This window comes from Bos indicus x Bos taurus, chromosome 21, assembly GCF_003369695.1.
Source record: "Bos indicus x Bos taurus breed Angus x Brahman F1 hybrid chromosome 21, Bos_hybrid_MaternalHap_v2.0, whole genome shotgun sequence".
Lineage (NCBI taxonomy): Eukaryota > Metazoa > Chordata > Mammalia > Artiodactyla > Bovidae > Bos > Bos indicus x Bos taurus.
This window is the reverse complement of record NC_040096.1, coordinates 48,993,931-49,020,745: the sequence shown is the minus strand read 5'-3', so window position 1 is coordinate 49,020,745 and position 26,815 is coordinate 48,993,931. Positions and strand designations below refer to the sequence as shown.

Below are 26,815 nucleotides of genomic sequence, written 5' to 3'. Positions count from 1 at the left end.
TATGAAAATGAAAATTAAAAGGCAATTTTCCTTGCTCTTCCCTAGATTTGTTAAGTATGTGATTTTTAAAATTATTATTAAAGTTTATATCACTTACATTCTTTTCTGCACTTGATCTTAGCCAAAAGCCCGAGAAGTGATATATTCTTTTCTGAATGTAATGAATAAGTAGCTTGAAAATGCACTCTGTATTTTTTTTTCAATAACTGCTTATAGAAATTAAAAATAAAAGCATTTTGAATATGATATTATTTATTTGTGGAACAAATAGAGTGCCCTGTTTTCTTCTTCTTTCCCTACTCCTTCCTGTCTGTACTAGTTAAGAAGGAGGAACAACCTTGCTTATAGGGATCAGGTTTATAGATAATTTTAAAATTAGGAAAAAAAAATAAAATTAGAAAAACATGGCCATTAGAATAGAATTTCAAAAGAAAGATATATCTTGTGTTTAAATTTTGTTAAACATTTGATTGTTCTTGAAATATGTGTGCTTTCCTGTTGTTTAGAAAGAATATATCAAAATTCAGTATCAGAAATGTGTATCCATTTGTTTCCCTTTAAACTCTTCTCATGGGTTACTTTTTCCTAATAGTGTACTTTTCCCAACACTGGTGCTCGTATCATGATGTTCATTGGTGGTCCAGCCACTCAGGGGCCTGGAATGGTGGTTGGAGATGAATTGAAGACACCCATAAGATCATGGCATGACATTGAAAAAGACAATGCCAAATATGTCAAAAAGGGAACTAAGGTAAGTTTGATTTTTAAGTCTTTTTGCCTTATTAGAAAAATTCATTTGGTGAAGAAGGAGGAATAGAATTACTTGATGATAAATCCGATATTGTGATGATCCTATAGCTGCCATTCAGAATTAGAGAAATAGTCTTTTTTTCCTTGATAACTTAGGGTATTTTTTTTCTGGTTTTAAATATTTAGAAACTTAATTTTGTTGTTTAGTTGCTCAGTTGTGTCCGACTCTTTGCGACCCCATGGACTGCAGCACGCCAGGCCTCCCTGTCTATTACCAGCTCCTGGAGTTTACTCCAACTCATGTCCATTGAGTCAGTGATGCCATCTGACCATCTCATCCTCTGTTGTCCCCTTCTCCTCCTGTCTTCAATCTTTCCCAGCATCAGGGTCTTTTCTAATGAGTCAGATCTTAGCATCAGGTGGCTGAAGTATTAAAAATTTAATATTTTTAAATTTAATTTAATTTAAATATTAACTTTTTAATTAAAAACTTAATAGTGGACACCAGTAGGTGTCTCTTTAAAAATTAATCCTGGGAGAAAACCTGTGTGTCTTTTTAATATTCACGTTAAAGAATGTCTTTCCCATAAGGAAGAATTTCTTAAATTTTCCTATTTCTCATTTCCAAGAGGCTGCCCTTTAGATGTGAATATTATTCGTAATTTGAATAGTCCATCATTTTCTCATGAGTTGTTCTCTGTTCATGAAACTTCAGTTTTACCTGGGTTTGTGTCAGTACATTTTTACTACTTTTGATTCTTGACACCCTTGTATTGGTTCTGCTTGTTAATTCCCAACCAACACCCTTTTAAAAAAGTTCTCTAAAGTTTACAATTTTAGTTTAGTTGTGCTGTATTGTCTCATGGTTTTTTTTTTTTTTGGTAGTCATTATTCAATTTTTAGTGTGTAGTTAATAACAGATAATTTTTGTTACTATTAATGGATACTATTTTCCTGACACCTAATTTCCCTTTTGAGCTTGGAATATTTCTTAGAGCTATAAAAAAAGTTTTGTATTTGTTTATCTTAACGATTTTGTTATTGTCTATTTTTGATGTTACTTGGGTATAGATTTAGCCAAGAAAAAGTTCTGTGTTGATTCTTCTATTATTTTTATGTATGAAGAGCAGGATGTTCCCTATGCTTTTCTTCAAGGTTAACTTGATTGAGGAGTTTAGAAAGAATTAAAGAATGTGAAAGTGCCAGACTTACTAGAATTTATTGTATTATTTTATGAGACATTATAGAAAATTAAATTAGGACAAATCCCATTTACATTATTATGGACTCTGAACATTTCTTAGATCATCTTGATCTATTGATGGTGAAAGAGTTATAGGATGATGAAGTTTGTACATTACTTTGATTTGGTCTTGAAACTTCTGTTGTAGCATTTTGAAGCATTGGCTAATCGTGCTGCTACCACTGGTCATGTTATCGATATCTATGCATGTGCATTAGATCAGACAGGTCTCCTGGAGATGAAGTGCTGTCCTAACCTTACCGGGTATGTATTCACATTTTTATAAGTTTTGCAATTATAAACTAATAATGAGAGTTTACAAGTATAAACCAATGACAATTTTGGAAAAAGTAACCGAGTCATCATCCTGCCACTCTAGGGCAACAGCTGTTAAGTTTCTTATACTCCTTTCAGTGATGCTCACTAAATTTTTTGTAAAGTACAGTTAAAAAGGCACAAGTTCTGTTTGAAAAGCTCATCTTGATACTCAACTCATTGTATTTTATTACTTTAGTGGCTTTTGTGAATTTTAATTAACATACCATAAAATTTACCCATTTAAAGCATATAATTTATTTTACTTTCTTTTGGCTGTGCTGCATGGGATGTGGCATGTGGGATCTTAGTTCCCCTACCAGGGATTAAACCAGTGCCCCCTGCATTGGGAGCACAGAGTCTTAACCACTGGACAGCCATGGAAGTCCTTAAAGGATATAATTTATTTTTTTAGTATATTCTAACTATCACCATAATTTAATTTAGGACATTTACATTATCCCAGCAAGAAACTCTGTACCCATTAGCAGTCAGTCTCTATTTCTCCTTCCTTCCCCTCCCCTTTCAGCCTAGACAACCACAAAACTACTTTCTCTCTCTATAGATTTGCCTGTTCTTGATATTAGGGGGAAGCCATTTTGTCCTTCACCATTAAGAATAACGTTAGCTGTGGGGTTTTGTAGATGCTTTTATCAGGTTGAATATGTTCCTATCCCTGGTTTGTTGGATTTTACTTTGAGTGAGATGGGAAGTCATTAGTGAGTTTTCGGGAGAGGAGTGATATGATTTGAATAAATGTTTTAAAAGGGTCACTGATTTCAGTTGTCTTCAGCGGTGAGATACAGGAAAAGCAAGTGGTGGAATCACAGGTGGTGAGACATGGTTGGATTTTGGATATATTTAGAAGGTAGAAGATTTGCTGATAGGTTGGATCTGGGGTTTGAGAAACGCAAATGAGTCTAGAAGGATTGTGCTGTTCTTTATTGAAATGGGTACGACTGGGAGGAAGAACAGTTGGGGAGAAGATTAGGAGTTCAGTTCCGAACGTGTTTGGTTTCATATGCCGGTAGACATCCATTGGAGGAGTTGAGTAGGCAGTTGGTTATTAGAACCTGGAAGGCAGAAGATAGGTCTGGATTTATATCTGTAGATATAAATGTGGGAGTTGCCAGAATATTACAGGTTTTTTTAAAGTAGTAAAAGTAGATGAGATTATAAGATTGTGTAATTTATCACTAGGAAGGTCATTGGTGACTTTCCTAAGAGCATTGAAAGTTGACTTAGAATGAATAAGAAAAGGAACAGGAGAGGGGATTGGGAGCAGCTGGTATAGACCAGAACTTCTCAGACTTCCCTTTCACATTTACATGTCAGCTGGATATCTTGGTAAAATGCAGATTCTGGGTTTAGTATGCGTAGGATGGGACTTGAAATTCTGCTTTTCAAACAAGACCCTTGGTGATGCTAATGTTGATGGATCAAGGGCCACACTGACTAGGAAGGGTATAGACAGCTCTTGCATAAAAGTTTGTTGTAAAAGGGAACAGATAATAGGGTGCAGTATATGTTGCCATTAATTTAGGATGCTTAACTAGGTTTAGTGATAACGTAGATCATTATAGATGGTATGTTTACAAAAGTGGAAAATCTGAAAGAATGTACATGCTGACTATAAAATTAGTATGTTAGGTTGTCAAGACTTCTAAATCAGGGTCAGTGTACAAGCTTCAATTATATTTTTGTATACCAGTAACAAATACAGTGGGAGAAGGCAATGGTACCCCACTCCAGTACTGTTGTCTGGAAAATCCCATGGATGGAGGAGCCTGGTAGGCTGCAGTCCATGGAGTCGCTAAGAGTCAGACACGACTGAGCAACTTCACTTTCACTTTCTACTTTCATGCATTGGAGAAGGAAATGGCAACCCACTCCAGTTTTCTTGCCTGGAGAATCCCATGGATGGAGAAGCCTGGTGGGCTGCAGTCCATGGGGTCGCACAGAGTCGGACACAATTGAAGCGACTTAGCAGCAGCAGCAGCAGCAACAAATACAGTAGACCCTTGAACACCATGAATTTGAACTGCACAGGTCCACTTATATGTGGGTATTTTTTCAGTAAATATGCACTGAATTACTACACCATCCTTAGTTGGTTGAATCTGGGGATGTGGAACCGTGGATACAAAGGGGTAACTAAAAAGTTTTACATAGATTTTTGACTGAGCATAAGGGTCTGTGTCCCAACTCTGGGTTGTTCAAGAGTCAACAATAAAGAGCAAACAAAATTTAACAACATACAATGTATAATAGCATCAGAGATGACATAAATAAGGACTTTAGCAGTATCAAAAATAAAATTATTGTTGAGTACTTCTCTGGTAGTTCAGTGGCTAAGACTCCATACTCCCAATGTAGGGGGTTTGGTTTCAGTTCCTGGTCCAGGAACCAGATCCTGCATGCCTCAATGAACACCTGACACAGTCAAATAAATAAATAAATACAATCTTATTAAAAAAATTACCATTGATTAATTATGCCTAATTTAATTTTTGATTGTTTTTATTCTTTTGCCTAATTTAATTTTTGATTGTTTTTATTATTTAAAAACTATACAAAATGTTTATAAATGTTTATATTCATGTTGTTTATGAGTGTATGTGTCCTCTTTTAATTTTTTTCTTTTGCCTAATTTAATTTTTGATTGTTTTTATTATTTAAAAACTATACAAAATGTTTATAAATGTTTATATTCATGTTGTTTATGAGTATATGTGTCCTCTTTTAATTTTTTACTAAAGTTTTTTTTTAATCCCCCATTTAACGGGGGATTAAACGTAAACAGAAATTTTACATGCCTTCCCCTACTTTGGGCTTCCTTGGTGGCTCAGAGGGTAAAGCATCTGCCTGCAATGCAGGAGACCAGGGTTCGATCCCTTGGTTGGGAAGATCCCTTGGAGAAGGAAATGGCAACCCACTCCGGTATTCTTGCCTGGAGAATCCCACGGACAGAGGAGCCTGGTGGGCTACAGTGCAGGGATCACAAAGAGTCGGACATGACTGAGCGACTTCACTTTCCCCTACTTTGCATTTTTTCCTACTTTACATTTTTTACTCACATCCTGGAAATATCTTGAACAATTTGAGAATTAGGGGAACTGACCCTTTGCATAATGGAAAGTCTGAATATAATTTATAGCTGGCCTCCATATCTGTGGTTCTTCCATATTTGCAGTTCTACATTCTCAGATTCAACCATAGTGAATAGTATGGTTCTGTGTATTTACTACTGAAAAAAAAACCACACGTGTAAGTGAACCCATGCAGTTCAAAACCTGTGTTGTTCAAAGATCAATTGTATATTACTCTACTGTGTGGATGTACTGTATTTTATTCAGCTAGTTCAACAGATGATCATCTGGATTATTTCCAATCTTTTATTGCTGTAAAAAATACTTAAGTGAATAGACTTGTGCCTATATTTTGCTTTTTGTTTTTGTTTGCCCAGTGATCTTTGGGATGGATTCCTAACAGTATGTTTGCTGGATTAAGGAGAAAATACATATTTAATTTTGTTATATATTGTCACATTCCCTTGAGTTGGGGTTGCACCATTTTCCATTCCCATCAGCAGTTATGAAAGTGCCTACTTTTCCCACAGTCTCCTCAACAGGATACATTGTCAGGCTGCTTTGCTGATTTATTAGGGTGGAAATGGCATCTTGGATAGTTTCTATTTGACAATTAATGTTTTTTTTAAAACTTAAATTTATAGAAGTACATGGTTATGGAAAAAAATTAACAGTATGTAAGTGCATAAAGTGAAAATGCTCCCAAAGTATCCCTGTATTCTCATTCACTGGGTGTAACACTTAACAGCTTAATGTGGCACACAGAGACCAACACATGCATATACACATACACGTGTAGATGTTCTGTTTGTAAAAATGAGAATGCGTGCCATTAACTCAGCTGTCTGCACTAGCAGGAAGAACTGGGTAACTGGGATAGGAGAGAGACACATGTTCAGTTCGATTCAGTCGCTCAGTCGTGTCCGACTCTTTGCGACCCCATGAATTGGAGCACGCCAGGCCTCCCTGTCCATCACCAACTCCCAGAGTCTACCCAAACTCATGTCCATTGAATCGGTGATGCCATCCAACCATCTCATCCTCTATCATCCCCTTCTCCTCCTGCCCTCAATCTTTCCCAGCATTAGGGTCTTTTCAAATGAGTCAGCTCTTCGCATCAGGTGGCCAAAGTATTGGAAGTTTCAGCTTCAACATCAGTCCCCCCAATGAACACCCAGGACTGATCTTTAGGATGGACTGGTTGGATCTCCTTGTAGTCCAAGGGACTCTCGAGTCTTCTCCAACACCACAGTTCAAAAGCATCAATTCTTCTGCACTCAGCTTTCATAAAATTATAGTCCAACTCTCACTTCCAACACATATGTTACTGTGTACCCATTTGTGCTTTCTGAATTTTGTAATGTATGATGTATAACTTATTTAAAAAAGATTTTTAAAAAAATTACTGAGGATAAATACAAGTGTTAGGGGCACTCAGGTACCCTCAGAATTGAGATTATTTGTGGGGTAGGAATATTTTCATATAATTGAGTTTTTAAAATTAATGTTAATAAACACATTTGAGGAAATATCTTTAAAATGTTAGTAGTGTTGAGAAATAATTTGCTTTTCTGGTTTTATCACATGGACCCAAGTACTCGCATCACATTGTTTCTTGTTCTTTTCATGCAGAGGATACATGGTAATGGGCGACTCTTTCAACACTTCTTTATTCAAGCAGACCTTTCAAAGAGTTTTTACCAAAGATATGCATGGGCAGTTTAAAATGGGCTTTGGTGGTACGTTAGAAATAAAGGTAAGAGCTAAAACTTGACATGTGTGGTATGTTACCAAGAGAGAAATTTGTAGGCTTGATCATAATTTTAAAATACCATCAGTCAAATTCAATATATACTTTAAAAATTGTGGTTATTTTATATTGAAACCTGGAGTTAGAGATTTTATTCACCATAATACTGTTCATTATTAAACATATAATGAAATTTTACTTGGGCATCCATAGGTAATTGTTAAAACAAGAAAAAATCATATAAGTAAAATTTCCTTTGACTCCATTTTTTGTTTAAATAGGGTTTAACTTTTTAAGGCTAGGTATACCTTGTTTTATCATGCTTTGCAGGTACTATGTTTTTTACAAGTTGAGGATTTATGCGCAACCCTGTGTGGAGCAAGTCTGTTAGCACCATTTTTCCACCAGCATTTGCTTATTTTATGTCTCTGTCACATTTTGGAAAGTCTCACAATATTTGAAACTTTTTCATTATTATTGCATTTGTCATCTGTGATTTTTAATGTTACCATTAATACCATAATTGTTTTGGGGCACCATGAACCATGCCCATTTAAGATAGTGAACTTAATCAGCAAATGTATATGTTCTGATCACTCCATCTATCTCTGTCCCTCTTCTCAGGCCTTCCTATTCCCTGAGACACAATAATATTTTAAATTACATCAATTAATAACTGTGCAATGGCCTCTAAAGCATTCAAGTAAAAGAAAGAGTCCCACATCTCTCACTTTAAATCAAAAGCTTACTGAAGAGGGCACGTCAAAAGCCAAGACAGGCCAAAAGCTAGGCTTTATGGCACCATTTAGTCAAGTTGTAAAGGCAAAGGAAAAGTTCTTGAAGGAAATTAAAAGTACATGAATGATAGCAAAAAGAAAGTGAAATAGCCTGATTGTGGATATTTTTAGTAGCCTGGATAGAGGATAAAACCTGCTATAACATTCCCTTAGGCCAAATCCTAATCTCGAGCAGGCCCTGCTGCTGCTGCTAAATTGCTTCAGTCGTGTCCGACTCTGTGTGACCCCATAGACAGCAGCCCACCAGGCTCCCCGTCCCTGGGATTCTCCAGGCAAGAACACTGGAGTGGGTTGCCATTTCCTTCTCCAGTGCATGAAAGTGAAAAGTGAAAGTGAAGTTGCTCAGTCGTGTCCGACTCTTAGCGACTCCATGGACTGCAGCCTACCAGGCTCCTCCATCCATGGGATTTGCCAGTCAAGAGTACTGGAGTGGGTCCTAACTCTCTTCAATTCTTGGAAGGCTGAGAGAGGTGAGGGAGCTGCAGAGGAAAAATCTGAAGCTAGCACAGAGTCAGTTCATAACATTTAAGGAAAGTATGAGAGTGCAAGGGAAGCAGCAAGTGGTAATGTAGAAGCTGCAGGAAAATTATCCAGAAGATCTTGCTAAGATCCATGGCCTGCATAACAGATACTGGGTTAGTTAATGAAGGTAGTTAATTAAAACAAGTTTTCAATGTAGGTGAAATTGTATTCTACTGGAAGAAAATGCCATTGAGAACTTTCATAGCTAGAGAGAAGTCAATGTCTGGCTTCAAAGGACAGTCTTGACTCTCTTGTTAGGGGCTAATGCAGTTGGTGACTGTAAGTTGAATTAAGACTCATTTACCATTTCTGAAAATCCTTGGACCCTTAAGAATCTTCTCTCCATGCTCTTTAAGTGGAACAGCATATCCTGGATGACAGCATATCTTTACCGCATGTTTACTGAATATTTTGAACCCACTGTTGAGACCTGCTGCTCAGGAAAAAAAGGTTCTCTTTTAAATACTACTGCTCATTGAAAATGCACCTGGTACTCCAACAGCTCTGACGGACAATGAGATTCATGTTGTTTTCATGCCTGCTAACCCAGTATGTGTTATGCAGCCCATGGATCAAGCAGTAATTTCAATTTTCAAGTCATATTTTTTAAGAAATATATTTCATAAGGTCATGCTGCCATAGACGGTGATTCATTTGATGAATCTTGGCAGAGAATTCACCATTCTAGATGCCACTAAGAACATATGTGATTTGTGGAAAGAGGTAAAAAATATCAGCCTTAACAGGCATTTGAAAGAAGTTTCAAGCCTCATGGGTCTCTGAGGGGTTCAAGACTTCAGTGGAGGAAGTAATTACAGATATAGTGGAAACAACTAGGGAACTAGAATTAGATGTGGGGAATTAGAGCTAGCTAGAATTAGAAGGCGATGGCATCCCACTCCAGTACTCTTGCCTGGCAAATCCCATGGACAGAGGAGCCTGGTAGGCTCCAGTCCATGGGGTCGCTAGGAGTCGGACACGACTGAGCAACTTCACTTTTACTTTTCACTTTCCTGCACTGGAGAAGGAAATGGCAACCCACTCCAGTGTTCTTGCCTGGAGAATCCCAGGGACGGCAGAGCCTGGTGGGCTGCTGTCTATGGGGTCGCACGGAGTCAGACACGACTGAAGTGACTTAGCAGCAGCAGCAGAATTAGAGCCTGGGAACTTCTCTGGTGGTTCAGTGGCTGAGACTGTGCTCCCAGTGCAGGGAGCACTAGTTTCCATCCCTGGTCAGGGAACTAGATCCCACATGCCGCAAATAGAAGTTCATATGTTGCAACTGAAAGAAGCCACGTGCCATGACTAAAAGATCCTGCATGTTGCAGTAAAGATCAAAGATCCTATGTGCTGCAACTAGGACCTGGCACAGTGAAATAAATAAATACTTAAAATAAAATGAAGCCTGAATGTGTGACTGAATTGCTACAATCTCATGATGAAGCTTGAATGGAGAAGAGTTTCTTCTTCAGAATGAGCAAAGAAAGTGGGGTTTCTTGAAATAGAATCTACTGGTGAAAATACTTTATAGATTGTTGAAATGACCCCAAAGGATTTAAAGTGTTATATAAACTTAGTTGATGAAGCAGTGACAGAGTTTGAGAGGACTCACTCCAATTTTGAAAGAAGTTCAATTAATGGGTGAAATGCTGTCCGACAGTGTTGCATTCTACAGAGAAATTGCTTGTGAAAAGAAGAGCCATTTGATGCAGCGAACTTCATTGTTGTCTTATTTTAAGAAATTGCCACATATATCCAGAAAGCTCTCATTCAAAAAGGTGCCGATGTGGAGCCCACCAATATGGGGTGCTGACTGTATATTCTTATTTTGCAGACCTCAAGGGAAATAAAGATTTCAGGAGCTATTGGACCCTGTGTGTCTCTCAATTCTAAAGGACCCTGTGTGTCTGAAAATGTAAGTCACTACCTTTTTTTCTAAAAAGAAAATCATTAATTCTCAGGGTAGATTCAATAGAGTCTTGGGCAATATGTAGCATTCTTTCAAAATGACTGTGTGGGCTGCTTTTCAGTAGAACGTGGTTCAGCTTCCATTGGTATACCTCTGTGTGTGGTGGTTCTTTCCACATTCTTCTTTTCCCATCTGTCCCTAAATTAAAACTTCTGTACTGTCTCACTAGTCTTCTATTTTTTATGCCTAAGTTATTCCTTGCCCCATTGTGCCTGGGGGAGAAAAAGCAACTATTATGATTTGGAAAGTTGGAGATTTCTGAAAGTCAAAATTGATTCCCCCATTGTTTTCATTAATAGAGGTTCCATTGGAGTAATTGAATTAGATTTAAGATTTTGAAAGTGAAAGTGAAAGTCACTCAGTCGTGTCTGACTCTTTGCGACCCCATGGACTATACAGTCCATGGAATTCTCCAGGCCAGAATACTGGAGTGGGTAGCCTTTCCCTTCTCCAGGGGATCTTCCAAACCCAGGGTTCTAACTCAGGTCTCCCACATTGCAGTCTGATTCTTTACCAGCTAAGCCACAAGCTGAATTAATTCCTTTCTTTACTATTATTCTATCTAGGAGATGTATAAGGTGCTTTGAAATGGTAGAATCATGTAGCTGTGAAGAAAATGATGGGATAAAATACAAAGTGTGCAATCATCTTTGAAATGACACTTTAAAAATTAATTTTAAGCAGTTTGCATGGTAAAAATTTATATCTAAGATGTTTTCTTGGAAATTAGATGGCTTAAATTACACAGTTCTGATCCGAAGAACCTGTATTCATATGCGTATGTTAAATCACTATCTCTTTAAGTGGATTAAATCATTGGATAGAAGGATAATGTTAGTTGTAATTACTTCATTAAATTGAGTATACTTGTAATGTCTCCAATATGAGAAACTTATGCTAATACTTTTATAATTTACTTAGCAAGGATTTGAATTAATTTTATTTGTGTGAAAACTGCTTAATTTTATTTCATGGCATATTTATATGATCTTAAAAAAATCTTAGACATTTGACATTTATTAAATTAGTTAGAAACCTGAAGTAAATTTTTTCTCACTGGTTTTTTTTTCTACGTTTCCACCTTTATATATATATGCATATATGTGTGTGTGTGTGTGTGTGTGTGTGTGTGTGTATAAGTAAGTAAATGTTAGTCGCTCAGTCGTGCCCGACTTTGCGACCCCATGGACTGCAGCCCACTAGGCTCCTGTGTCCATGAGATTTTCCAGGCAAGGATACTGGAGTGGGTTGCCATTTCCTTCTCCAGGGAATCTTCCCAACCCAGGGACCAAACCCAGGTCTCCTGCACTGCAGGCAGATTCTTTACCGACTGAGCTACAAAGGAAGCCCATATATATATATATACATATATATATACACACACATATATATAGTGGTAAATTCCCACTCCAGTACTCTTGCCTGGAGAATCCCATGGACAGAGGAGCCTGGCAGGCTACAGTCCGTGGGGTTGCAAGAATCGGACATGACTTACTGACTAAACCACCACCACCACCACCACCACCAGAGATAAATTATATTCTCTAGCTTTCAAATATGCTGTGTTTTATTTTTACAGGAGATAGGAACAGGTGGCACTTGTCAGTGGAAGATATGTGGACTCAGTCCCACCACAACCTTAGCCATATATTTTGAAGTTGTCAATCAGGTATGACTTTTATATTTGAATATTGAAATGTATATTTGAAAACGTAATTTAGGCCATGAGTATTTCCAGAGCTATGACCAAAAGCTTGTTCTGTTTTGAAATTTTTCTTTGTCATTTTCTGTTTCTCAAGGCTACACTCCTTGGTGAGAGGACATACTGTATAATAAGAGATGTCAGGGAGAGCTGCAAATACCCAACCTTGGACAACCCAGCTTTTAGTCTTTTGTTTTAAAGCTGTAGCATAAATAAAATCTTAAATTCTGCTCTAGTTATGCATTTTTGTAGGTGGGTATCTAGTTCCTCCTAGGTGTCGCAAGGTATACTGATATATGAGTCCTTTTGAAAGAAAGTTTAAGATATCAAAATTTATAGAAAAAGATTGGAAGGTAAAAGATGCCAGTATTTGGAACGATATTTTCTTCTGCTGCAGGAGAACATTATCATATTAAAGAATGATATAACGTATAAATATTGATATACCAGTAGTTATTGGGCATAAAATGAACTATGAAGTATTAGTAGTGAGCCTGCCTAAAATATATGCAGTAATTTTCTTTTTTAACTATTAAAATTTGTGAAAAAGATAGTGGCTCTTATTGACAGACAGTAACAACAACAACAAAGCAAGAATGGCTGTTGTCAAAGGGCATGAAGAAAGTTTCCCTTTTGACCGTCTTGTTTCTTTCTGAGGATGATTATCATATATTACTGTTGGTCTCTTCTCATTAATGGTTTTCTGTTGGTCATCTGTTCATCATGTGATTATCTTCCTAAAATCTGTGTTTTCATCTTATGTACGTAGGGGAGGAAACTTAGCTCTTTTTCTTTTATTGAATTGTAGTCAATTTGAAATGTTGTGTTAGTTTCAGGTGTACAGCAAAGTTATACATATATATTTTTCTATTCTTTTTCAGATTCTTTTCCCTTATAGGTTATTACAAAATATTGAGTATAGTTCCCTGTGCTATACAGTAGGTCCTTGTTGGTTATCTGTTTTATATATAGTAGTGTGTATATGTTAATCCCCAAATCCTAATCCCCCACCCCAGCCTTCCCCTTTGGTAACCATAAATTTGTTTTCTATGTCTGTGAATTTATTTCTGTTTTGTAAATAAGTTCATTTGTATCTTTTTTTTAGATCCTACATATAAATGATACCGTATGATATACGTATTTCTCTGTCTCTCTTACTTGGTATGATTATATCTCAGTCCATCCATATTACTGTAAAAGGCATTATTTCATTCTTTTTTATGTTAGTTCCATTTCTTTTTATCCAGTTACTGTTAGGCAGAACTGCCTCACATATGCTTTTTTTTATCTTTTAATTTCTTTACACTTCTCTCTTCATTTTGCTTTTTCATGTTTCTCTGAATTATATATTACTTGAAATTGGTTTACTAGCTTGACTCAGTTCCCTCTTATCCTTCATAATTTTTCTCCTCTCCCCAATACATTTCTCCTTCATGTGGTAAATCGCCATTGTTCTGTATGCCCTTGAAATAAGCATCCTTCTGATAGATTTTAGAATGAATTGTTAGTGCTAGAATATGCAATCCATGAGTATATGACAACATTGTAATAGACTTTGCTTAGATTCTGCTCTTTTATTTTTATGCAGCATAATGCTCCAATTCCTCAAGGAGGGCGTGGTGCAATCCAGTTTGTGACTCAGTATCAGCATTCAAGTGGGCAGAGACGCATACGAGTGACCACCATTGCTAGGAAGTAAGTTGTATTTGTTAGAGATTTAATTTATGTGTCATGCTCCCCAAACTGGCTTCCTATTTTGAGTGACATTTTGAAATGAAGTTGGTCTGGAAAGGATTCTTAGATGAGGTGAGTCTAGACGTGAACAGACTTTTGGTCTATTTTTGTCTTGGATTTGATTGTCTGAGTAGGAAGTGTTGGGCAGTATAAACTTAACCTAATCTAGGTATGGTTTAGAAAATGCACACTGAAGGAAGGCATCATAGCTCTCTTTTTATTGAAATGTATTTAAATTTCAGCTTCATTTCTAAAATCATGAGACTATTTTGGTGAGTGATGGACACGGCCTAATGTTTCAACAGAGGGTTGTGTTGGATGGCCTGTTAAATAGTACAGGGCAGTATGTAGAGAGATTAGATATATTGTCCTGCTATAACTTTGCTCTGACTTAAAATCCTTGAATGAATGTTAAGGGAGTATATTACTCTTTTGAAGAAAAAGTGCCAATTGAGCTTTCCTTTATGTTTGTTCAGATTTTATACTACAAACTTTGAAGTATTGATTCTTGGCAAATAGGTCAATTTATTTATGCCACCTCAACATGTACACTGGAGAAGGAAATGCAACCCACTCTAATAGTCTTGCCTGGAGGATTCCAGGGACAGAGGAGCCTGGCGGGCTGCCGTCTATGGGGTTGCACAGAGTTGTACACGACTGAAGTGACTTAGCAGCAGCATATACACGTCCCACCCCCACATGCCTGTATAACTTAATTTGGAATTCAAAATATTTGCTTAAGGAAACAACTGAGCATGTCAAATTGAGGGATACTTTACAAAGCCACTGGCTTAGACTCAACAAAAATGTCTTAGAAGGCAAAGAAACTGTTAGTAACTTGTCCAAATTAAAGGAGACTAAAGAGACATTATAACTAAAGCCAGTATGCAATCCTGGATAAAATCCTGTCAGGAAAATTTTTGCTATAGGGACATTGTTGAGACAATTGGGGCAATTTGAATTTGGTCTACATATAGGATAATAATATTTTATCTTTTTTTTTTTCCCTTTAACCACGGAATTTATTGTTTGAATATTTGCAACTATTATTCTATACACAAATTTTAATTTCTTACAAAAGTCTATATTCCATATTGCTAGGTCACTTCACTTTCCATTTTATGCCAAATTTCCATCAAGAACTATTTCCCCAAATCCCAGTCTCCAGATTGTGTGGTGGTGGTGGTGTTCATTTGCTAAGTTGTGTCCGATTCTTGGCAATGCCACGGACTATAGCCTGCCTGGTTCTTCTGTCCATGAGATTTCCCAGACAGGAATACTGGAGTTATATCAGTGTTTAATTTCATTTATTTTGTAACTGGAGCTGTATAAAGGAACTTTTTTATTCTTAGGAGATACACATTGAAGTATTTAAGGAGAAGGTGAAATACCTATCTTTAATTTAGTCTCACAAAGTTTGGCAAAAGAAAAAGTGTGTGTGTATGAAGGAAGAGAGAATGGCAAAACAGAATGTTACAGTGCTGACAATTGTTTAATTTAGGTGATGAACATATAGATTATTCTACTCATTGCTTTTATGTTTGAAATATTCTTAAAATGAAAAGTTTTAAAAAGAGGTTAATCTTTCAAGAGAAAGGGAACTTTTGTTATAAGAAATTTTTCATGGATTTACAGATCTTCAATTTTTTTTTGCTTCGAATTTTTGAGGCTATTTGTAGAGAGATACCATGTGTGTTTTGGTGCCATTTATATCTTTGAGTATCACCAAAGCACCCACTTCTTCAAATTAGCTTATCCTGGCCATTTTCAATAATCAAGTCTTATTTTTTCCCCTTTATTTATTGGCCAAGGCAAGTGCATTTGTTAAGTGAATAAACCATATGAAAGTAAAGGACTTAAGTTCCTGAGATACAGTCAAGTTATCCTGTGTTGTATAGAGAAAATAACTTTGATCTGGAAAGTTTGGTTTGAAACTACTGGTAAGAATCATAGTGAAAGAGTATTGAAAATACAGAAGACAGATTTTGCCATGTGAACAAACCCTTTAAACTTTAGGAATAAAATTTTAAATTGATGGCTAAATAACTTTTAAGTAGTAAATTTGTATGTGTTTGCTTGCTAATGTATTTTTCACTGCTGAACCGTTTTGTTTTCAGGAGAAAAATGTTTCAGCAAGTGAATATCATGGTCGTACAAGTTGGGAAAAAATTCCCATTTAAAACAGTTTTGCTTTTGAGAATTCCGTGGTGATCTAGTGGTCCTAACCATTGGTACTTCAACTGCCCTGGGCCCTGGTTCACTCCCGGGTTGGGGAACTAAGATTCTGCAAGCCCTGCTGCGTGGCCAGACAAGCAACAGCTTTGTTTTTAGTTCTATGATATTTTTTTACTTAAAAGTAATTAAATTAAACTGTTAGTATAATCACTAAGTGTTTAAATTGCACTAAAAGTAACCTTTAAAATTGCCAGTTCTTATTCCTTTATTCAGTCTCATTGTTTTCTGCTTTTTGGTATTTCATTAGACTGAGATAATCTATGGCTATAAGTCACCTGGAAAATATTAAACAATTATTTGTCTACTTGAAAAAAAATTAAAAGCACAGGAAAAAAGGAGAAGAATTTGAGTGCTGCTGCGTGAGATCCCTTCTTAGAGCTCTGAGTCATGTAAAAGTGGTTCAGCTTTTCACGAAGCTATAAGTATTGCCAGAATTGCTTTAAGTGAGGTGCTTTAGGAACAGGATCAGCTGAAGTATTAAAAAACTCTGCCTGTGAAATGTTAGACAAACAAACAAAAGCTATTGCTGGGTCTCCTCATTATCAGCTTGACTGGATTAGATTTATAGAACAGGTGAGTTTAATAAATTGTGCTATTTTATATATAATATCAAATGAATCACTTAGACTAAAATTTTACTTATTATTTTTTATTGGTTTTAGTGTATCAATATGGAGAGAAAAGAATGCATAATAATTTTAATTAAGTAATTTTTATTACTAATAATTGAATTAAAGACCAATGAGAAAAAATTCTGATACTTTATTCATTTTCTGGTTCAGGAAATGATAATTATTTAGTCTGGGAGAAAATTTTATTTTTTGTGTTTCCATTTTTCTGTTTTTATAAGATTGAAGATTTTATAAGATTGAAGAAATGAATTTTTAAAGTCTGATATACCAACCCATGTCAGTTCAGTTCAGTTCAGTCGCTCAGTCGTATCTGATTCTTTGCGACCCCATGGATTGCAGCATGCCAGGCCTCCCTGTCCCATCACCAACTCCTGGAATTTACTCAAATTCATGCCTATTCAGTCGGTGATGCCATCCAACCGTCGCATCCTCTGTCATTCCCTTCTTCTCCTGCCTTTAATCTTTCCCAGCATGAGAGTCTTTTCAAATGTCACTTCTTTGCATCAGGTGGCCAAAGAATTGGAGTTTCAGCTTCAGCATCAGTCCTTTCAATGAATATTCAGGACTGATTTCCTTTAGGATGGACTGGTTGGATCTCCTTGTAGTCCAAGGGACTCTCAAGAGTCTTCTCCAACACCACAGTTCAAAAGCATCAATTCATCGGCTCTCAGCTTTCTTTATAGTTCAACTCTCACATCCATACATGACTACTGGAAAAACCATAGCTTTGACTAGACAGACCTTTGTTGGCAAAGTAATGTCTCTGCTTTTTGGTATGCTGTCTAGGTTGGTCATAACTTTCTTTCCAAGGAGCAAGTGTCTTTTAATTTCATGGCTGTAGTCACCATTTGCAGTGATTTTGGAGCCCAAAAAAATCAAGTCTGTCACTGTTTCCACTGTTTCTTCATGTATTTCCCATGAAGTGATGGGACCAGATGCCATGATCTTAGTTTTCTGAATATTGAGTTTTAAGCCAACTTTTTTTCACCTTCATCAAGAGGCTCTTTAGTTCTTGTTCGCTTTCTGCCATAGAGTGGTGTCATCTGCATATCTGAGGTTTATTGATATTTCTCCCAGCAATCTTGATTCCAGCTTGTGCTTCATCCAGCCCAGCATTTCTCATGATGTATTCTGTATGTAAGTTAAATAAGCACAGTGCCAATATATAGCCTTGATGTGCTCCTTTCCCGATTTGGAACCAGTCTGTTGTTCCATGTCCAGTTCTAACTGTTGAATTTTCCACAGTTTGTTGTGATACCAACCCGTGTATCTGTGTGCATACACACACACATACCTATGCTGTTATTTTTATATGTAAAGATCTTAATGTTTTAAGGAATGTGTTTGGAAATCTACTGCTTCTGCGGTGGCACTGGTGGTCAAGAACTTGCCTGCCAGTGCAGGAGACATAAGGGACATGAGTTTCATCCATGGGTCAGGAACATCCCCTGGAGGAGGGCATTGCAACTCACTCCAGTATTCTTTCCTGGAGAATCCCATGGACAGAGAAGCCTGGCGGGCTGCGGTCCGTGGGGTCGCAAAGAGCTGGACAGGACTGAAGCACCTAGGCACATGCAGTTATTTTAGAGGATTTTATTAGGTTTGGATATTTTTTTCTGAAAACAGTGAGTACTATACTGAAACTACTATTAGTGATTTTTTAAACCTAATTTTTCTAGGTAATATTGGAATTTTGAAATATTGATGTAATTTTCTGTATCTTTTAAATTTAAATCTGTGTAATAGCCAACTAAGGTATCATGAACATTATAATTTAGCAGCAATTCTGTATTTTCTTCTTGTTTTTAGCTGGGCAGATGCTCAAACTCAGATCCAAAACATTGCTGCATCTTTTGACCAGGAGGCAGCTGCCATTCTTATGGCTCGGCTGGCGATTTATAGAGCTGAAACTGAAGAAGGTCCAGATGTGCTTAGATGGCTAGACAGACAGCTCATAAGACTGGTAAGAAGTAAACATACTGTTCTGAATCGGTATGCATTTATTGATGGTCAGTATTTTCTGATAATCTCTTTCAAAGGTACTTGACAGTGTAACTGAAGGACTGTGGAGGGACTACTGATCAAGTTGCTGAGAAAGGCATAGTCATGAATAGTAGAGCTCATCGATCTCTTCCAGTAAATGAAAATGCCTTTTTTCGTTAAAATGAAGGAGTGACAATTATGTACCTATTATTATTTGGGGGGACTGATACCAAATTAATTCCCAATTTAATTGCTGTATTTGTTTTTACTGTATTTTTGCATAGTTTCCTCCACTGCTGTGGTTTTAATTTTCTATTTTTATTTTAGTGGAAGTTTGAAGAGAAATTAATTAGGATATAAAAATTATACACATTAACATATAAAACATAGACAAGTCTTTATTATCTGTATCTAGGCTACCAAAGTGTATGTTAGTAAAGTTGTTAAGAATGCTAATTATACTTGGGCTTTAACATGTCAGGAACCCATTACTTTCCTTATGACCTAGAATGCTTAGTTAAGTTCTGTTCTTAATGCTTCCTATTTACTCAGCAAATTCTGGCCTATAATTTCCTTGAAAGTACTTCTTCAATTCTTCCTTGAGTTTGGAAATTCTATTGAGAACTGTCTTTGCTAGGCTATCAAATTTCTTTTTTTAGCAGGAAGTTTTTGTGTTCTTTGTCTAAATTTTCATGTATATTTAAAACATTATTGAGGGAACTAGTCTTTGTTTAATAAAGTTAACCATTTTTGTAGCATCATCCAGTGCTTTCATTCTTTCACTTTTGAGGGCGTTTTTACTCTAGGACCTCTTTGTGAAGAAAACAGTGTTGTGGCAACATCAGCCTGTCTTTTTTTGACAAGAGTCATAAAACCTTTCTTGGAGCCAACCATTAATTGGACACCGTCAGTACAAATGCCAGCATATTTTCTCCAAAGTAGACTTTGGTTTCCATATAAGAAGATCAAAACATTAAATATGTTTTGCCCTTTGCTTGTTTAGGGCAGCAGAAAAATCCTCTGGAATTTCACAGTTATTTAGCAACTTGGCATGACATTGGTGAAATCTGTTGACTTGTTCGCTTGATTAGGGAAGCTGTTATTTTTCAGCCAATTATACAAACCTCTTCAACATCATTTAACATGTCATGAATGCATTCACTTTTTATATTGTTTTACAATGGAACCTTTCTAATTTCTCAGACTTCATCTTATCCTAGCATTTTACTTACTGTAATTTTACATGTGGTCATTATTAGGTTCTTATCTACTGTGTGATTTTTTTCTTTTCTAGATAATAAATTTTGCTCTGAAATATCTTGTTTCCTGAGCTTTTTCACTAATTGTGACTATGTAATTTTAACAAATACTTTACTGCTTTGAGAATCTAAAAGCTGTTTGAAGTAATCAGCACATTTATTTGTCATATGGTTATGATTTGTAGTTAACCTATTATCACTGCATTTGTAGGTTATGACATATGACACGAAATCGGAATGTACACCTTGGGTTATCAACCTGTGTAAAACCCACTGATAAGTAGCTTTCCGTGTGAAGCTGCACTTTTTCTGGTATACTGGTGGGACCAGGCACTTTAGTTGTGCTGTTTTTAAGGAGGACTGCTTCCATCATTACCATTTTCTTACAGAGGTTAGGCTTTGACCCTTTGGGCTCATTTATGTGGCTGGCTTTGTGCATTACTAATAGCTGAATTAAAGACTAAAGTTCTTACAAGTGTTGTTATTTTCTCCAAGAAAATTGTGTTACTATTGCTTTATTTGCCCAGTCTTACTACTAGTAAATAACTCAAACAGTGGATCTTTAATATACCTCCTTTTTGCTTCAGTTTTTGTTTTTTTTCTCATTTGTGGTAGTGTTCTGGTTGGGTTGTAAATAAAAACTACTCTCAATTCCAGTAATTAATGCCAGGGCATTTGAGTGTTCAGTAAAATTTTAAAAAGTAACCCAAAGATTAGAAATTTATGTATGTGTATATTATACAAAATTTATATTGTTATCTGTGGCATAGGCAATATTTATAAAAAATAAGTTAATATGCATTTAACCTCTGGATGAAAAAGGACTTTAAATATGAAACATATAATCAGGAGCCATTAAATAAAAATATTAAAAGATTTATTACATTCAAATGAAACAAAAGTCTGTGTGGTAAAAATACCATTAGCACAATTTATTACCAACATTATTACATGTATGGCAAAATGTGAAAATTTTCATATATAAGAGCTATTGCAAATGAGTAGTATTTGGGTAAAAGATAAGCAAAGATCATGGACAAGGAATTAGCAAAAGAAGGAATGCAGTCACCAATAAAAATGAAAATGAAAAACATGAAAAAGTGACTGATCTTATAATAAAATCAAATGATGTGTGGCATACTGGCTTTTCTGAAAAATCTTTCCAACGTGTTTGATGTTCTAGATCTCAAGTATATTTTGTATTTTAGACCAGTCCAGGAGAACTTTCTACAATGGCAGAAATGTTCTGTTATTGGCACTGTCCATTATGGAACTACTACCAACATGTGGCTCTTGAGTACTTGAAATATGGCTAGTGCAACTGAGAAGCTGGATTTTAATTTAATTTTAATTAATTTTAATTTATCATAGCTAGTGGCTTTCATATTGGACAGTGAAAATTATTATCCTAATCTATAAGTTTCATCAGTGAAATGTTATTAGGGCACATTGATGTCAGAAGTACTCTTATTCCCAGATACCAAGATCTGTTTTCTGAGGATTAGTGCTGCAGCTGCAGCTTTTTTATCCTTTGGATAGCTGTGGTTCTGAAATGATTTTTCCTGAAAACCAAAAATGTGGTCAAACCAATTATGCCTTTTATGTGTTCTTTATGGCACAGATAGCTATGTAAATGATTTAGTTGAACATTTTAGGCTACAAAAGCCCTGCACTACTTTCAGCAGTGAATCTCTTGTTACTTTTTGGTGGTTATTTTTGCCCTTGATCATATGCAAGTACTAATAGATGTTGCCAGGAAGTAGACCAGTTACATAAGTACTATAGAAACTTTTCAGGTCAGAGACTTTGCTGAAGAACAAAGAGGAAGCTACCATTTACTCAGTGCTTAGTTAGTGTCCGCTGTTGTGCTGAGCACTTTTCTCCTGTGGATTATCTCAGTTACTTTGATGCCTTTTGTTATATTATCATGGAGGGTTTACTTCCCTATTGCTAGAGTATGTGTCTCCTTTATTGCCTTTTAGTTTCTGCCTTTGTGTTCTTTCCATCCGGGTTTACCCGTTGATCTTGATTTTCTTTTTCCTCAGTAGCTCTTTCTTTTTGGTATTTTTTCGAGTGTACCCAATTTTATACCATCATTTTGCCTTTAGAGCCACTGTGGTATCTTGACAGCACATGTTTCTGTCTATAGACTGTTCTCTTTTTTAGGTAGGGTCTTAGGGGGCACATACTGAGCTCCTTGGGCCATCACCCAGAGCTCTTTATTTGCTATCAGAGACACTTAGTTTAAAAAAATGCAAACACTTTTAAGATGAGTTGTTCTGCACTGAAGCAAATGTATTGTTTGCTTCCAAAATTCAGATTTCTGTCTTTTTTGGTAATCATTCTCTTGGTAAGTCTATAAATAATATCCCAGTTTTACTGTGTCAAGTATCTGCCTCCTAAAGAGAATAACTTTTTAAAAATAGAAAACACATAGGCAGAAGTTTTAGCTCTGTGCCAGAGTATGTATTACTAACAAGTTTTATTTTATTTAGTGTCAGAAGTTTGGCGAGTATCACAAAGATGATCCAAGTTCCTTCAGATTTTCAGAAACTTTCTCCCTTTATCCACAGGTGAGTAGACAGAAGATCTGTGTTCTTAGTGTTGACAGTAGCGTCGGGTCTCACTTTTCCTGTTGTCTTTTATTACTCATCTTATAGGATTATTCTTTTGGTTAGGTTTTAAGTTTTGAGATAGCTAAGAAAACAGTATTATGGTTGAATAGTTAGTGAAAGTAAGTAGTATTTTTATGATAACCTTGCATATAGTATATATTTGTGGTGAGTAGAAATTTACACCAGAACCTTATCAGGGAGCACAGTTTGGTATGACGCAGATTAGCTTTCCATCTGATAAAAGGGATCTAACTAATAGTAGTACTGCCGAAAGGAAGTAATTTTAACAATCTGCTAGTCTTATGGTATCGTTGCCTGAGGACAACTTTATGGAGATATCCCAGATAAATAGAAAAGAACCTTTATCTTACAGAACCTTTCTACTTGGATAGTGGAGTCTATCTGTCTGTTGTTTTGGTAGATATTCCCAAAAGTATAGGTTTATATGATGAGTAATAGAGATAATATTTATTCAACTGAGTATATACGAAGTGCAAGTAATTTAGGAGAATAAAGATGGTTGATGTGGATTCTGTTTTCAAGGAGCGTTCATTTTGAAGGGTGAGATCTGAAATATATGTAAACAATGCAGAAAAGAAAGTGAGATTCAACACTACAACAGAGACACAATATTTAAAGGAAACTTTAAAGAATCCTTCCAAATGGATTATTTGGTATATCTTTATGGAAGAAGTGGTATTTTATATTACCTTAACCTGGAAGGATGATTAATATTGAGATATGGAAATTCAAATTTTTGCTCCTCACAGAAACTTTGTTTAAAGCTTCGACCTTCTTTTCAGAGATACTCTTATTTTTTGAAAATAGTTCATTGATCTGTAACCTAGAAACTCCATGTTTATGGGGGAGACTTCCCCAAGTCTCTTGTTGAGATTTTGGAGGATTAGAATAAGGCAGTGTCTACTTGTCTTAATGGAGAAGGGAGTGGCTACCCACTCCAGTATTCTTGCCTGGAGAATTCCGTGGACAGAGGAGCCTGGCAGGCTATATATAGTCCCTGGGGTCGAAAAGAGTCAGGCACAACTAAGTGACTGTCACTCACTTGTCTTAAGGGAGGCAACCCTTTGTGTTTTGAGAATTCTCGGATCTCACTTCATATCAGAAAATTGTAAGGGAATTGAGGGCATTAGTTTAAGTTATTGTTGTTTAGTCACTAAGTCGTGTCCAGCTCTTTTGTGACCCTATGGATTGTAGCTCGCCAGACTCCTCTGTCCTTGGAATTCTCCAGGCAAGAATACTGGAGTGGGTTGCCGTTTCCTTCTCTGGGGATCTTCCATCCCAGGGATTGAAACTGTCTCCTGCTTTGGCAGGCGGATTCTTTACCACTGAAGCACCAGGGAAGCCCTCAGTCTAAATATTTGACTTAGATCCAAACAAAGGGTTTTTGTCCCTAGTCTTGGTTTTCTTTTGAGTCATCTCTTTCTTTTTAGTTGTTGTTGAGTTGCATTTTTAAGTAACTGATAGATATCATGGGTAAGATTCTGAGAAATACAATTTAGAATGTTGTTATTGTAAGTTGTTTTTTTGTATTAATGGCTGTAATCAAATGTGTTCATAGTAGTAAACTTCTGTTGCCATATTAAAATCAGTTAAAGCTATCTCACATGTTTTATCTTGTAGTTTATGTTTCATTTAAGAAGATCTCCTTTCTTGCAAGTTTTTAACAATAGTCCTGATGAGAGTTCCTATTACCGTCACCACTTTATGCGTCAAGACTTGACCCAGTCTCTCATCATGATTCAGCCTATTCTGTACGCTTATTCTTTTAGTGGACCACCAGAGGTGAGAGGGGTAGAAAAAGAAATTGGTTTTGTTACTGTGCTGTCTGCTATTAGAGTAAAACAACTAGGTTTTTCTTGAAATATAGTTATTAAATGTAAGAATTTAATTCAAGCATGAATATCTTGTTATTCATATGTACTCTTAATGTTTATGAGTGCTTACTATATGCTAGATAAAATGCTAGGCTATATTAGGAAATTATTAAAAAGATAAACAGCTATGAGACTTTGTATTTATTAAAAATTTTTTTAACAGACTTTTTAAAGATTATTTTGTCTAGTCATTTGGTTGATAAAAATCCTATCGGTCTCATGACTTATGTCCTTACCAATGTCTGCAGGTGATGACGATTCTAGAAACTGTATTCCAGAGTTTAGTGTCTGACAATTAGGGCATTCTGTCTAAACAAAAACTTTGTTTTAATACAGTCCCATTCTCCTATAGTCTTTTGGAACATAAGATACAGTTGATTATAAAGATATATACTTAGAAAGATGATAAAGCTATCCATTTTGCCTTCTTAGCAAACTGTCCCAATTATTTTTACCTATTTTCAAATAGATAGTTTTTCTGTTTCATGATTAAAACAATTTGTTTACTTAAAAGTATGTAATGACTATATTTGAAAATAATAACTTTAGGAAGGGTCAGTATAAAGAGAATATGATATCTATTTGTTAATGATCTCTAATGCTGCCTTTATTCACTTTTGTAAAAAAATAGTGGGTAAAAAGTTATATTTTGTTGCCATTTTTTATAGTAATTTGTCATAGTTTTTACTTTTCTAGAAAATGCATTTTTAATTGGTCTAGCTATTCATTTGGTCTCATAGTTATTTGAATGAGGAAAGTAAGTTTTAGAAATACCTTTTTTTTTTTTTAATTTCATAGTAATATATGTAAGTTGTAAACATCTGGAAAATGTCAAAAAGTGTTTGGAAGAAAAATAGAATCCCACTGCCTGCTCTTGTCAGATTTCAAACTCTCCGTTTAATCCATGAATCCCATTCATTTCTTAAGGCTTTGCATTTAAAGTTATCCTCTTTCTCTTCTGCATTGTCACTTCTCTCATCACCATCATTCTATTAACATAGAAACCTTAGTGTCACTCTTGTTAAACAAAAGCCCCTGGACTTCACATTGTCTCTAGTTGCCGCCTCATTGCTCTGGTCCCAGTCACAGCTAAACGCAGAGAGTTGCTTGTTGTCCATATGTTCCCACGTTACATTCTCTTCTCCACCTATATTAGTCAGACTCTTGGCCCTGAGATTATTCTGAAACAACTCTTATAAAGGCTACCAAGCCCTCATCTTGCTGGAACTCACAACAGCATTTACCCAGTGAGGACTCTCCTTGAAAAACTTTTGGTCTAGGCTTCTCCAATGCCTACAGCACCTACTGGTTTTCCTCTTCTTCACTGCCTGTTCCTTCTCAGACTCCCTCTGCTGGCTTCTCCCTTTCTGAACTCTAAATGTTGGTGTGGTCTAGGCTCAGTCTCTGGCTTCTCTGGATTCCCTTGAAACGGTGCAGTCTAATCACATAGCTCTAATTGCCATCTTCATGCATGTGATACCCAAATTTATGTCAGTTCAGGCCACTTCCTTCTATTTCATATTCAGAACTATGTTTCCATCTCCAAATTTTCTCTGTCCCAAGCCTTTCCTCTCTCAGTGGTGCCACACACCATCAGACTTAGGAATCTATTCTCTGATTTCCTCTTGACTACTCTATTTTCAATTGTTATTTCAGTTTAGCGATTCCTCAGAAAATTAAATTGAAACATCCTTTAAGAATTCATAATAGCAAGAGGTTTTAAATAGTAAGATAATACATTTAAAAGATTTAAAAGATCCTAAAAAGATCAATTTTGTATTTTTAAGTAATTAATTTTTCCTTCTTCCTCTTTCATTATTATCTTCACATCAGCCGGTTCTTCTTGATAGCAGCAGCATTCTTGCAGATCGTATTCTCCTCATGGACACATTTTTCCAGATTTTGATTTATCATGGTGAGGTAAGATTCCCTTGTGTTTAAAGCTATGCACGTAGTTTCAGTAAAGTCTTTTAATTCATATTGCTAGAAGTTTTCCTCCCTTTACTGTATGAGTAGTGTCTCCTCTATGATAAACTTTATTTCTGCTTTTATTAAGTTATGTGTAAAATGTGATTCTTCCTTTTGTGAATTTTTAGACTTAATTTTCAGTTGACCTGTCTGTGGTTGTTCTGTCTGTTTGTCTGCACATAATCGGAGAAGTGAATTTTATACAAAGCATAGCTGTGAAAGAGTGAGCATATCATACCTTTGGGTTTTACCTGAAGACACTAAGAAGGGAAAAGTCAGTAGGCGGGCTTTCCTTTTTGTTATTTCATGTATCCATTTAAAAAGTATTCTGGGACTTCCCTGGTGGTCCAGTGGTTA

General features: G+C 36.0%; 1 protein-coding gene across 2 annotated transcripts in view; it reads left to right on the top strand.

Annotated features, from left to right (window-relative positions):
• The window catches only part of SEC23A (Sec23 homolog A, coat complex II component), a 75,174-nt gene that overhangs the window by 31,854 nt on the left and 16,505 nt on the right, over positions 1 to 26,815 (top strand). For both annotated transcript variants that reach the window (XM_027522070.1, XM_027522069.1), the window contains 10 exons: positions 593 to 751; positions 2,142 to 2,257; positions 7,030 to 7,153; positions 10,301 to 10,381; positions 12,015 to 12,104; positions 13,726 to 13,832; positions 18,548 to 18,701; positions 22,476 to 22,553; positions 24,237 to 24,398; positions 26,324 to 26,410. In XM_027522070.1, coding sequence (XP_027377871.1) covers positions 593 to 751; positions 2,142 to 2,257; positions 7,030 to 7,153; positions 10,301 to 10,381; positions 12,015 to 12,104; positions 13,726 to 13,832; positions 18,548 to 18,701; positions 22,476 to 22,553; positions 24,237 to 24,398; positions 26,324 to 26,410 — 1,158 coding nt within the window. The remainder of the gene's footprint in view (positions 1 to 592; positions 752 to 2,141; positions 2,258 to 7,029; positions 7,154 to 10,300; positions 10,382 to 12,014; positions 12,105 to 13,725; positions 13,833 to 18,547; positions 18,702 to 22,475; positions 22,554 to 24,236; positions 24,399 to 26,323; positions 26,411 to 26,815) is intronic.